At 40.8% G+C, this 13,853-nt stretch overlaps 1 protein-coding gene across 3 annotated transcripts in view; it reads right to left on the bottom strand.

Annotated features, from left to right (window-relative positions):
* Positions 1–13,853, bottom strand: part of LOC137374261 (immunoglobulin superfamily member 5-like) — a 99,028-nt gene that overhangs the window by 48,419 nt on the left and 36,756 nt on the right. For all 3 annotated transcript variants that reach the window (XM_068040053.1, XM_068040051.1, XM_068040052.1), the window contains 2 exons: positions 2,424–2,448; positions 376–488 (listed from right to left, as the gene is read on the bottom strand). In XM_068040053.1, the coding sequence (XP_067896154.1) occupies positions 376–488; positions 2,424–2,448 (138 nt within the window). The remainder of the gene's footprint in view (positions 1–375; positions 489–2,423; positions 2,449–13,853) is intronic.

The raw sequence follows: 13,853 nt of genomic DNA, 5'->3' as shown, positions 1-13,853 counted from the left end.
AACTTGTTGATTCTCTGCCTCTCACCTGACACTTACTAAATGAATAGCAGCATTACCCCCACAGTTAGGTTCCTTCTGCTGGATACATATGGAGCGGCATAATATAGTCTTAATCATTCATCATTCACCTTCCAGTTTCCAGTTTCGACCCCTCCTTAGTGAGGAGGCAACCACCATCTTTTGCCTTCCATTTCTTTAAGTGATTTGGCTGTCGGCACAAATCCATAGAAACACATCTATCTAAATTAAAGTTTGTAGGCCAAACCGAATTAGGGGCAATGCAAAGTTTCCAAAACAGTGCAGGAGATTTCAGGAGGACACAGATTTTTATCTGTAAATGTAGAGAGGCATGCGTTTCAACACTTCAGCACCTACCTGAGGAACTTTGAAAATCATTCACACTTTCAGTGGACATTCCAAAATTATCCAGCCCAGAGTTTCTGTGACCGTCCACATTCGTCTCAAGAGATTTCTTTGTTGACATTTTTCTTAGAGTGGCAAAAGGAGGTTAAAATTATTAAACTTGGGAGAGGTAACAGTATAAAAATACATTTTATAGAAATGAAAAATCTTATATGGAAAATTACATATAGATTTCTGAATGGCTGGGAGTGAGTAACAAGGCTGTTGTTTTCTCAATGGTGGGAGGGAGCAGATGGTCCCAGATCAAAATCACAGGTTAAGTGACAATAACCCAGTGAGTTGAAATACATTGGAAGAATTTCTACACAACACCACAGACAGGAATAAAACACGATCCCAATTCATCATTTATGCAATGAATTACAACACATTCCGTCCAACTGGCCTATACCGATGTTTATGCTCCACATGAGCCTCCTCCCACCCTACTTCATCTGACCCCATCAGCATAACCTTCTATTCCTTTTTCCCTCAAGTGCTTACCTAGATTGTGGTAGTGAGTTCCACATTCTCACCACTCTCTGGGTAAAGAAGTTGCTCTTGAATTCCCTATTTTTGATTTATATTTAAGACCCCTTGTTTTGGTCTCCCCACAATTGGAAACATTTTCTCTACATCTACCTTATCAAACCTCTTCATAATTTTAAAGACCTCTATTAGGTCACTCCTCAGCTGTCTCTTTTCTGGAATAATCCAATAAATTATCAGTTAATCAGTTTTTCCAAAAGTTTTATGGCATCATGGACACCTGCATAAACAAGAAAATGGACCTTAGTTTAACATCTCATCCAAAGGACATTGCCTCCTACAGGACTGCCAGCCTAGACTATGCCCAAAGCGAGGCTCGAACCCACAACACTTCTAAGCGTGCTACCAGCTGAGCCAAGCTGACAATTTCATCATGTTGGCATGTTGTACCAAGTTTTTAATATCTTTTTAATTACACACTTCAGCATTGATGTTCTTACTTACAATCTTAATTGCACAGAATTCTCTCTACTCGATTTCCTAAAACTATAGTTCACGCAGAATACTTGAGTAAAGCTACAACAGGAGTACATGGAAGCTAATCAGCAGAAGCAGCATGCTTATAGACAGAACAAAGCGATCCCATAACCAATGGTCAGGTTAGTTTGGTTAAGCAACTAACAAGAGGAGGAGGCTCGGTTCTGGTAGTTTATCAGGTGGACAGTGGGGATCCCACGGCACAATTCAAAGGGGAGCCGAGTGATTTCCTGGGCCAACATTCAACTCTCAACTAATGCATCAGTAAAACGTAGTAGCGAACCATTTATCTCATTGCTGTTTTTGGAACTTGGTTGGTGTTCCTACTTCTTACGTGACAAAAGTCATTACATTCAAACATTGCTCATTGTGTGAAGTGCCTTGAGAAGATTAGGTACAATTTCAACACAAGAATTTTGATATCATTAGCATTCATATTTCTGGTATTGAAGCTGAGATTGATGCATGTCACATGACATGTGCACTGTTAAAAATTTAAGGATTTAAGTCGAAAAGTTCCTTTTCTCCCCAATGTTCTCCCCTTCTTTCCCAATAGTGTTGACTTATGCTGGGATTTAATGCCATAGATGCTGGTTCCCATCCAGTAACTTGCCCAAGTGGCCCACCTTCAATGGTCAGGCTACAAAAAATAAGTTTCAATGGGTTGATTAACCACACAGTGCATCCCGGCTGAGCCTGAATCTGTTCCCACCTGACACCCACTTATGAATTTTCCAACAGGAGTCACTGGACAGTTATAAGGAACAGGACCAATGACTGACCTTTCTCCTCCCTAGCTTAGGGACACAGATACCATTTATAGGTTGTCTACAACCATCCTGGCTAAAATTATCTAACTCAGCACAGAATCTCTGATGCCCTTGCCTGTATGGTTCACCATGACATTGGGCAATCAGGAAGATAAAACATTTCTAAAGATTCTTTACCATTTTGGAACATTCATACCACAAAAGAACTAATGTGTGCTTATTTACCTTATCTCCTTCTGATAACTGGATTCTATGAGGAAAAGAAAAATACAATTGTAAGTTTAATATTGTTAATAATTTAATTGAAAATTAAGATATCCTTTTATTTTGATGGTAACAACCTAATTTCTCAGTTAGATTGTTATTTTGTCATGTAGGATTTTCTGTCTAACATAAAGTGACATCTTAGCTGTATCTCAGTACAAGTATGTGTGTGTAATAGTTGGGAGAGCGAAGTGAGAACTTATGTAACATCTAGGGGAAGGGCCAAAGGGGCAGTGCAAGAGATGACCAAAACTGAAGGGATGTGCTAAATGTTAAGATGATCCCAAGTTTGGGTTTTAACTAACCTGTAGATTGTACAGCCAATGAATTACTGAGGGAGGTAAAGAGTTCCAACGTTTAGGGAAAGAATGTGTTGAAGTTGAAGTCATTGCAATAACTTTTAAAAGGAAAAGTTGTGCTTAAAGTGAAGCTCTCAAGATATGTAATGGGATCAATGTACTGCATTGATTGTAGTTCAATCAATTTTGGTCTATCTTAGGTGACCACCTGATAACCAGCTTCTGCTTTCTTTGACACACTTAAGCCTGAACCATGTAGTTATTTAGAACTAGGGGGGCACTGACTTAAGCTCATAAGAAGCTTAACAAAAAGTCTAGATCTAACTACTTTTCATGGAGGGTGGTGAACATATAGGACATATTGCCTGAAAAAGAATGTATAGTGTTGGCAAATTCAGGAGGAAACTGGATAGTTATTTAGCAAAGAGAACAATTAAGGGGTGTTTTTCAAATGGACCACAATGGTGTATTCTAGTCCTATGCAATCCTAGATCCCTATCTCAGATTACATTGTCAGAATTTAATTTCTTCAGGTAAAGGCTTTAGTACATTCTACCCACTCAAAACAGGATAACGATCAAAAGCCCTGGGAGTACAATTAAATCCATCTGTATGATACAGTGGTAATCATGGAAACGGGGCTTAAAAATGGCTAGGACTGGGCACTTAATATACAAGGATGTAAAGTGTTCAGAAAAGTTAGAGAAGGAAAAAAGGGAGGTGGGGTGGCAGTACTGATTAGGGAAGACACTGTAGTGTTGGAAAGGGAGGATACCCTTGAGGAGGCAAGGCCAAAATTTATTTGGTTAGAGTTGTATTCTATAGAGGGGTATTCTATAGGCTTCCAAATAGTGAGAGAGAGATAGAGGAGCAATCTGCAGGGAAATCACAGAGATGTGCAAGAACTGTAGAGTGGTCATATTGGGGGACTTTAATTACCCAAATATTGATTGGAATAATTTTAGAGTAAAGGGTAAGGTGGGGGAGGAATTTTTAAAATGCATTCAGGAGAACTTCCTTGATCAGTATGTTCTCAGCCCAATTAGAAAAGAGGCATTGCTGAATCTGGTGCTGGGAAATGAGATGGGCCAAGTGAACCAAGTGTCTGTCGGGGTGCACTTGGTTAAGAGTGATCATCATATCATAAGGTTTAGACTAGTAATGCAGAAAAGCAAGGATCTAGATTGGAAGAGGGCTCATTTCAAGGCGATGAGAAGGGATCTAGTTTAGAGATACAGCACTGAAACAGGCCCTTCGGCCCACCGAGTCTGTGCCGACCATCAACCACCCATTTATACTAATCCTACACTAATTCCATATTCCTACCACATCCCCACCTGTCCCTATATTTCCCTACCTATACTAGGGGCAATTTATAATGGCCAATTAACCTATCAACCTGCAAGTCTTTGGCATGTGGGAGGAAACCGGAGCACCCGGAGGAAACCCACGCAGACACGGGGAGAACTTGCAAACTCCACACAGGCAGTACCCAGAATTGAACCTGGGTCGCTGGAGCTGTGAGGCTGCGGTGCTAACCACTGCGCCACTGTGCTGCCATCTAGCCGGGATAAAATGGAACCAAAGACTGAATGGAAGAGTTGTTTTGGAACAATGGGTTATTTTGAAGGAAGAGATGCTTCAGGTGCAGGCTACATAGATTCCAATGAGGTGAAAGGTAAGAGAACCAAAAACAAGGCTCCTTGGATGACAAGGGTGATAGTGATTATGATGAAACAAAAAAGAGGACGTATGATACATGTCAGGTGAATTCTTCAAGTGAGAACCAGGCCATACAATAGGTTGAAAGGGTGGTGGAGAAGAGAATAAGACTGGCAAATAAAGAAAATGAGAATAGAATGGTAGGCAACATAAAAGGGAACTCAAAACCTTCTACCAGCGTGTAAATCGTAAGAGGGTCGTAAGAGGTGGAGTGGGGCCTATTAGGGACGAAGAAGGTAATATATTCTTAGAGGCACAGGGCAAAGATAATATACTGAATGAGTACTTTGCATCAGTGTTCAATAAGGAAGTGGAATCTGACAAAATATTGGTAGAAGTGGAGAAAGTAGAGGCAATGGATAGGGTAAAAGTTGAGATGGGGCAGGTACTAAAAAAGCTGGCTATGCTTAAGTGTTACAACCAGGTGAGAAAGGGATCCAAGGTCCCCTCTCAGCCTTCATCTGGTCTTACTGAAACAAGGTTTTAATTTTAAACACACCGTGTTTTTAGTTCCCCCTTAGTGAATCCTTGTTCACCGCTTTCCAATTATAAGTCAAAGAAACCAGCACAAACAGGTTTTCTTAGGTTTAAAGAAGAAAGGTTGAAATTTATTAAACTTAAACTTAAACTCTAATTCAGTTAACGCCTACGTATCCACAATGCGCCCATGCTCGTATTCATACACAATACACACATGCAGATAGAGACAGAAAAGAGCAGAAGAAAATAGAGTGGAAAAGTTTCAGGCAATCTCTGAAGAGGGTTTTTGATATGGATCTTCAAGCTCACTGTAGAGTCCTTGATTGCAGGTAGATCTTGCTTTTCACTGGGGCCCAGCATTCTTCTTAAACCTTGTTTGCTGCAAGAGACTTTTCTCTCTTGGGGTTCATGTGCCTTCAGTGAATTTTCCATGAGAAAAAGATGGGAGCAGACAGGAGAGACTGTGGCGAGCCAGCCAGGAGGGGTCTTTTCAGTTCAGGAGCGAACAGACACTGAGTTCAAACTCTTTGTACAATTCGGAAAAACCCAGGTTGCCAAGCAGGTTAGTCATGTGACTAGCTGGTCTGACTATGTCTGTTTGTGGATTCTCTGGACTTAGCTGACCCTGGAATATCTCTTCTTACACACAATACCTGGTGCTCAAAGTCCATTGCAGGTTAAATTGGAGCAGGGAATAGCCCCTTTGTCCTTCCAAGTACTGGCTGCTAGTATGCAAAAAAAACAATTTTCCAGCCACGGGCCTGGTGATTTTTTTAAACAAGTCCTTTCTTCACTTCAGCAACAGTTTGAAATTTAATGTCCATATGGCAAAATTAATATGCCTCATTGTTGGCAGGTGGGTATCTAGCATGACATTAGGGTAGATAAATCACCTAGTCTGGATGGCTTGCATCCCAGGTTGCTAAAGGAAGTGAGGATGGAGATAGCAGAATGGCTTGCCGTAATCTTCCAATCTTTCCTAGATATGGGAGGAGGTGCCAGAGGATAGGAGAGTGGCAAATGTGACACCCTTATTCAAGAAAGGGTGTCAGGGAAGTTCTAGCAACTACAGGCCAGGTAGCTTGACATCAGTGGTCAGTAATGTTTTGCAAACAATCATCAGGGAAAAAATCAACAGACACTTGGAGAGGTTTGTGTTAATTAAGGAGAGTCAGCATGCATTTGTAAAAGGGAGATCATGCTTGACTAATCTAATTGCATTTTTTGATGAAGTAACAGCGAAAGTTGATGAAGGGAATGCGGTGGATCTTGTTTATGGAGATTTTAAGAAAGCATTTGATAAGGTACCACATAAAAGGCTGGTTAACAAAACTGAGTCACATGGAATAGCAAGATCAGTGTCCAATTGGATAAAAATTGGCTTAAGGACAGAAGACAGCAAGTTATAGTAAATGGTTGTTTTTCAGACTGGAGGATGGTAGACAGTGGTGTTCCCCAAGGGTGAGTGCTGGGACCACTGCTTTCTTTGCTATATATAGGAACATAGGAAATAGGAGCAGGAGTAGGCCATTTGACCCCTTAAGCCTGCTCCGCCATTCAACTAGATCATGGCTGATCTTCTACCTCAGCACCATTTTCCCACACTATTCCCATCTCCCTTAATATCTTTAATATCTGGAAATGTATCGATCTCTGTCATGAATATATTCACTGATTGAGCCTCCACAGCCTTCTGGGATAGAAAATTCTGAAGATTCACCACCCTCTGAGTGAAGAAATTCCTCCTCATCTGAGTCCCAAATGGTCTACTACTTATTCTGAGACTATGCCCTCTGGTTCTAGACTCAACAGCCTGGGGAAATATCCTTCCTGCATGTACCCTGTTGGGTCCTGTAAAAGGTTTGCATGCATCAATGAGATTGCCTCTCATTCCTCTAAACTTTAGAGAATATAGACTCAATCGCCTCAATCTCTCCTCATAGGAATATCCTGCCATTCCAGGGATCAGTCTAGTGAACCTACATTGCATTCCCTCTATGGCAACTATATGCTTCCTTAGCTAAGAAGAATATATAAATGACTTGGAATACAGAGTAGGATATCAAAATTTGCCGATGGCACCAAACTTGGATGTGTGGCAAACAGTCATATATGGGCTAGCAGAATGGGCAGACAGATGGCAGATGGAATTTACTACATTTTGGCAGAAGGAATAGGGAGAGGTAACATATATTTAATGGCACAGTTCTAAAGAATATGCAAGAACAGAGGGATCTGGGTGTGCATGTGCATAGGTCTTTGAAGGTGGCAGGACATTTTGAGAGATTGATTAGTAAAGCATATGGGATCTTGGGCTTCATCAATTGAGGCATTGAGTACAAAACCAGGCAGTTATTCTGAACCTTTATAAAGCTTTGGTCAGGCCCCAACTGGAGTATTGCTTTCAGTTCTGGTCACATACTTTAGGAAGGATGTGAGGGTCCTTGAGAGGGTGCTGAGGTGATTTACCAGAATGGTTCCTGGGATGGGGGATTTTAGTTAAAAAGGTTAGGTTGGAAAAGCTGGGGTTGTTTTCCTTAGGGTAAAGAAGATTTAGGGGAGATTTAGGGGAGATTTAACAGAGGTGTACAAGATTATGACAGGCTTAGATAAGTTAGACAAGGAAAAACTATTCCTATTGTTACAATCAGATGAGGAGGGGTTGAAGGGATCCCCTCTTTTCCCTCTCCTTGTTTGACCACAACAGGTTTATCTCTTTTTTAAAGTAGACATACTTGCCAATTTAGTGAGTTTTTAACTATTTACATGCTATGATCATAAAAGAACCAATCAGATACATTTCCTTCAGTTTAACAAAAAAGACGTTAGCTTTATTGTGCTTAAACTGATCTAAGTAAAATAATAAACTACACTGCAACTTTCACACACACACATGAGGTTCACACATACAAAAATAGATTACAGAGTAAGGAAAGATAGATTGGTAGAATTAGAGTCCAGAGAAATAAAAATGGGTATACAGTCTGTGGATGTTGGTGACTTGGCTGGCTTTAGGCTGAATTCGGCGGTCCTGAGGCTTCCGGTTTAAAGACGTGGATGGCTGATTTGATGGTTCTCCTGGAGAAAGTGATACAGATGTTCTGTCTGCAGCAGTGATAGGCTTAGGTGGTTATAGCCAGCAGGCAGGGTTCAAAGCTTGCAAGGTGGATTGGAGAGAGAGAGAGAGAGAGAGAGGGAGGAGGGATCCCGCATGGGTCTTTTCTTCTCGGTGTTTAGCTGCTTGTCTGGTTGCTGCAGAGAATACACCATCTTAAGCACACAGATGGCGGGCCTGTCACCTGACCATCACCCAGTAAGTCAACATGCTGTTTACCAGTGTGTATTCCCTCTTTCAACTTAATCAGTTCATGTCAAGGAATTCCTTTCTCTCAACCAGGGTCCCATTGTTCAATCGAGTAAATTTAAGTGGTTTGTCTCCACCAGTTTAATGTAAAAGTGATGACCTTAATATCTTGCTAATAGGAGCAGGTTAGGTAGTTCACGCAGATTCCCCAGATCATTGTTCTTGAGGGGACTGGGTAGATAATAGTCTCCACTTCAATACATTGGAATGTGGACTGTAGTAATGCAAATTACGGTGGCCATCTTTGCATCTAGCAGAGTCACCTTTTATATGTTTCTTTTCTTTTAAATTTAATTTAGGTTTCCAACCGGTCGATTAAAAAAATCATCATACGAACATATAAATTAGGAGCAGGAGTAGGCCACTCAGCCCCTTGACCCTGCTCAGCCATTCAATAAGATCATGGCTAAACTGATTTCTCCACATTCCCGCTTACCCCCGATAACCTTTCACCCCCTTACTTATCAAGAATCTATCTACCTCTGCCTTAAAAATATTCAAAGACTCTGCTTCCACCACCTTTTAAGAGAATTTCAAAAGCTCTGAGAGAATAAATTTCTCCTCATCTCTATCTTAAATGGGCGACATTTTATTTGTAAACAGTGCCCCCTAGTTCTTGATTCTCCCACAAGGGGAAACATCCTTTCCACATCCACCCTGTCAAGACACCTCAGGATCTTATATGTTTCAAGCAAGTCGCCTGTTACGACCAGATGAGAAAGAGGTCTAAGGTTCCCTTTCAGCCTTCACCTGGTGTTACTGTAACCGGGTTCAATTTTAAACACACTGTGTTTTTAGCTCCCCCTTGGTGAATCCTTGTTCACCGCTTTCCGATTATAAGGCCAAGAAACCAGCACATACAGGCTTTCTTAGGTTTAAAGACGAAAAGTTGAAATTTATTAAACTTAAACTCTAATTTGGTTAACGTCTAGGGACATACGACGTGCCTCACTAGCATGCATATGTGATATCCACATGCAAATTGAGACAGAAAAGAGCAGAAGGGAAATAAAGTGGAAAGGTTTGAGGCAATCTCTGAAGAATTGTTATTAAGGTTCTTCGAGCTCACTGTAGAGTCCTTGATTGTAGGTAGATTTTGCTTTTCATTGGGGCCCGGTATTCTTCTTAAACCTTGTTCGCTGTAGGAGACTTTTCTGTCTTGGGGTTCATGTGTCTTCAGTGGATGCAGAGGCTTGTGAGAAAGAGATGGGAGCAGACAGGAGAGAGATCTTCTCAGTCCAGGAGCAAACAGCTTTCTGCGCAAACTGTTTGTACTAATTCAAAAAACTCAGGTTACCCAGCAGGTTAGTCATGTGACTAGCTGGTTTGACCAGGTCCATTTGTGTATTCAGCCATCTTAGCAGTCAAACTGGAGTGCGAGCTCCCCCACCTTCAATGTCTAGTGATCAAAAGTCCATTGTGGGTTGAATGTGTCAGGGAATGGCTGCTTTGTCCTTCTAAACACTGTCTGTTAATATGCAAATGTCTTTTCCAGACACGGTTGATCTGTTTAACAAGTCCTTTCTTCACTCCAGTAATAGTTTAAAATCAATGTTCGTGATAAAATTAATGTGCCTCATTCTTGGCAGGAGGGGGGGCCTAGTATGACATGCCTCTTACTCTTCTAAATTCCAACGGATACAGGCCAAGCCTGTCAAATCTTTCCTCATAAGATAGCCCACCCATTTCAGATATTGGTCTAATAAACCTTCCCTGAACTGCTTCCAACACATTTACATCCTTCCTTAAATGAGGAGACCAATACTCTATACAGTACTCCAGATGTGGTCTTATACAGCTGAAGCATTACCTGCCTATTTTTGTATACAATTCCCCTCACCATAAACGATAACATTCTATTAGCTTGCCTAATTATGTGCTGGACCTGCAGACTAATATTCTGTGATTCATGCGCTAGGACACCCAAATCCGTCTGTATCTCAGAGCTCTGCAATCTCTCACCATTTAGATAACATGCTTCTTTTTTATTCTTCCTGCCAAACTGACAATTGCACATTTTTCCACCTTATACTCCATTTGCCAGATCTTCGCCCACTCACTTAACCTGTCTACACCTCTGTAGCCTCCTTATGTCCTCTTCACAACTTACTTTCCTACCTATCTTTGTGTCATCAGCAAATTTAGCAACCATAACTTCGGTCCCCTCATCTACGTCATTTATATAAATTGTAAAAAGTTCAGACTCCAGCACAGATCCCTGTGGCACACCACTTGTTTCATCTTGCCAACCAGAAAATTACCCATTTATGCCTGCTCTCTGTTTCCTGATAGCTAGCCACTCTTCTGTCTATGCCAATATGTTACCCCCTACACCATGAGCTTTCATTTTTTGCAATAATCTTTGATGTGGTACCTTATCAAATGCCTTCTTGAAATCTAAGTACAATACATCCACCGGTTCCCCTTTATCCACAGCACATGTAACTCCCTCAAAGAACTCCAATAAATTGGTTAAACATGATTTCCCTTTCACAAAACCATGTTGACGCTGCCTGATTACCATGAATTTTTCTAAGTGCCCTGTTATAACATCTTGAATAATAGCTTCGAACATTTTCCCTAAGACAGATGTTAAGCTAACTGGCCTGTAGTTTCCTGCTTTCTGTCTCCCTCCCTTTTTGAATAAATGAGTTACATTCACTATTTTCCAATCTGATGGAACCTTCCCCGAATCTAGGGAATTTTGGAAAATTGAAACTAACACATCAACTGTCTCACTAGCCACTTCTTTTAACATACCAGGACAAAGTCCATCAGGACCCAGGGACTTGTCAGCCTGCAGCTCCAACAATTTGTTCAGTACCACTTCCCTGGTGATTGTAATTTTCTTGAGTTCCTCCCTACCTTCCATTTCCTGACTTACAGCTAATTCTGGGATGTTACTTGTATCCTCTATAGTGAAGACTGATGCAAAATACCTGTTCAGTTCATCTGCCATCTCTTTATTATCCATTATTAATTCCCCAGACTCACTTTCTATAGGACCAATGCTCACTTTGTAACTCTTTTCTTTTTAAAATATCTATAGAAACGCTTATTATCTGTCTTTATATTTCTAGCTAGCTTTCTCTCGTACTCTAATTTTACCTTCGTTATCAATCTTTTAGTCATTCTTTGCTGTTTTTTATATTCTGTCGAATCTTCTGACCTGCCACCCATCTTTGTGTAAATATATGCTTTTTCTTTAAGTTTGGTACGATTGTTAACTTTTTTAGTTAACTACGGATGATGGGTCCCACCCTTGGAATTTTTCTTTCTCGTTGGAATGTATTTATTCTGTGTATCCTGAAATATCCCCTTAAATCTCTGCCACTGCAACTCTATTAATCTATCTCTTAACCTAATTTGCCAGTTCACTTTAGATAGCTCTGCGTTCATGCCCTCATAATTACCCTTATTTAAGTTTAAAATACTAGCCTTGGACCCAATCTTCTCTCCCTCAAACTGAATGTAAAATTCATCATATTATGATCACTGCTACCTAAGGGTGCATTAACTATGAGGTCATTAATTAATCCTAACTCGTTGCACAATACCAGGTCTAGTATAGCCTGCTCTCTGGTTGGCTGCAGAACGGACTGTTCCAATAAAGTATCCCAAAAACATTCTATCTACTCCTCACCTAGGCTACCTCTGCCCATCTGATTTTTCCAGTCTATATGTACATACGAACTTATGAATTAGGAGCAGGAGTAGGCGACACGGCCCTTCGAGCCTGCTCCACCATTCTATAAGTTCATGGCTGAACTGATTACTCCACATTTCCACCTACCCCGATAACCTTCCACAGCCTTACTTATCAAGCATCTATCTACCTCTGCCTTAAAAATATTCAAAGGCTCTGCTTCCACTGCCTTTTGAGGAAGAGAATACCAAAGACTCACGACCCTCAGAGAAAAAAATTCTCCTCATCTTTGTCTTAAATGGGCGACTCCTTATTTTTAAACAGTGAATCCTGGTTCTAGATTCTCCCACAAGGGGAAACATCCTTTCCACATCCACCCTGTCAAGACCCCTCAGGATCTAATATGTTTCAATCAGATCGCCTCTTACTCTTCTAAATTCCAGCGGATACAAGCCTAGCCTGTCCAATCTTTCCTCATAAGACAGCCTGCCCATTCCAGGTATTAGTCTAGTAAACCTTCTCTGTACTGCCTCCAACGCATTTACATTCTTCCTTAAATAAGGAGACCATTACTGTACACAGTACTTCCGATGCCCTGTATAGCTGAAGCATAACCTCCCTTCTTTTGTATTCAATTCCCCTCATGATAAACAATAACATTCTATTTGCTTTCCTAATTATGTTCTGTACCTGTATACTAACCTTTTGCAATTCATGCACTAGGACACCCAGATCCCTCTGCATCTCAGAGCTCTGCAATCTCTGACCATTTAGATAATATGCTTCTTTTTTATTCTTCCTGCCAAAGTGGACAATTTCACACTTTCCCATATTATAGTCCATGTAGATTAAAATCCCCCATGATTATCTGACAAGCTGCCATTATTTTTTCCTTTATACCCCAACCTACAGTGTGGTTAATGTTAGGTGGCCTGTACACCACTCCACAAGTGACTTTTTGCCTTCTACATCCTGGTTTCCTGAACTTAGGTCATCCCTCTCTATTGCTCTACTATCATCATTAATTAACAGAGCCACCCCTCCAGCTTTTCCTAGCTTCCTGTCCTTCCTAAGTGCCATGTACCCTTCAATATTCAGGTCCCAAACCATCCTGCAGCCATGTCTCTGTAATGGCTATCAGATTGTACTTATTTATTTCTATGCGCACTCTCAGTTCATCTGTTTTGTTTCGAATGCCACGTGCATTCAGAAACAGAGTGTTTAGTTTTGTCCTTTTATTATTTTTGTAACCTCTAGCCTTATCTGTTGATTTATTCTTAGATTTATACACGCTGTCCGTTCCAGTCACAGTCTGTTTATCATTTCCCATATTAATACTTTTCTCTCTTGCCTTATCTCTACTCCTTGATTTACCAAACTTTCTCAAATTTGACCCCTTTTCCCCACTATTCAGCTCAAAATCCTCTCTCCTTCCCTAGTTATGCAGCTCACTAGAACACTAGCCCCAGCACGATTCAGGTGTAGACCGTCCCAACGGTATAGTCACCACTTTCCTCAGTACTGGTGCCAATGCCCCACAAACTGGAACCCATTTCTACCACACCAGTCTTTGAGCCATGCATTCATTTCTCTAATCTTATTTGCCCTATGCCAATTTGCACGTGGCTCGGGTAATAATCCAGAGATTATTACCTTTGAGTAAAAGCAAAATATTGCAGATGCTGGAAATCTGAAATAAAAACAAGAAATGCTGGAAAAGGAACTAGGCGCCAAATTAAGAAGCAGACCCTCAAAGGTAATAAAAACAAGAAATGCTGGAAATACTCAGCAGGTCTGGCAGCAACTGTGGAGAGAGAAGCAGAGTTAACATTTCAAGTCAGTGACCCTTCTTCAGAACTGACAAATATTAGAAATGTAAA

This window comes from Heterodontus francisci, chromosome 10, assembly GCF_036365525.1.
Source record: "Heterodontus francisci isolate sHetFra1 chromosome 10, sHetFra1.hap1, whole genome shotgun sequence".
Lineage (NCBI taxonomy): Eukaryota > Metazoa > Chordata > Chondrichthyes > Heterodontiformes > Heterodontidae > Heterodontus > Heterodontus francisci.
Note: the sequence above shows the minus strand (reverse complement) of the source record. Positions and strands in the feature narration are given on the sequence as shown.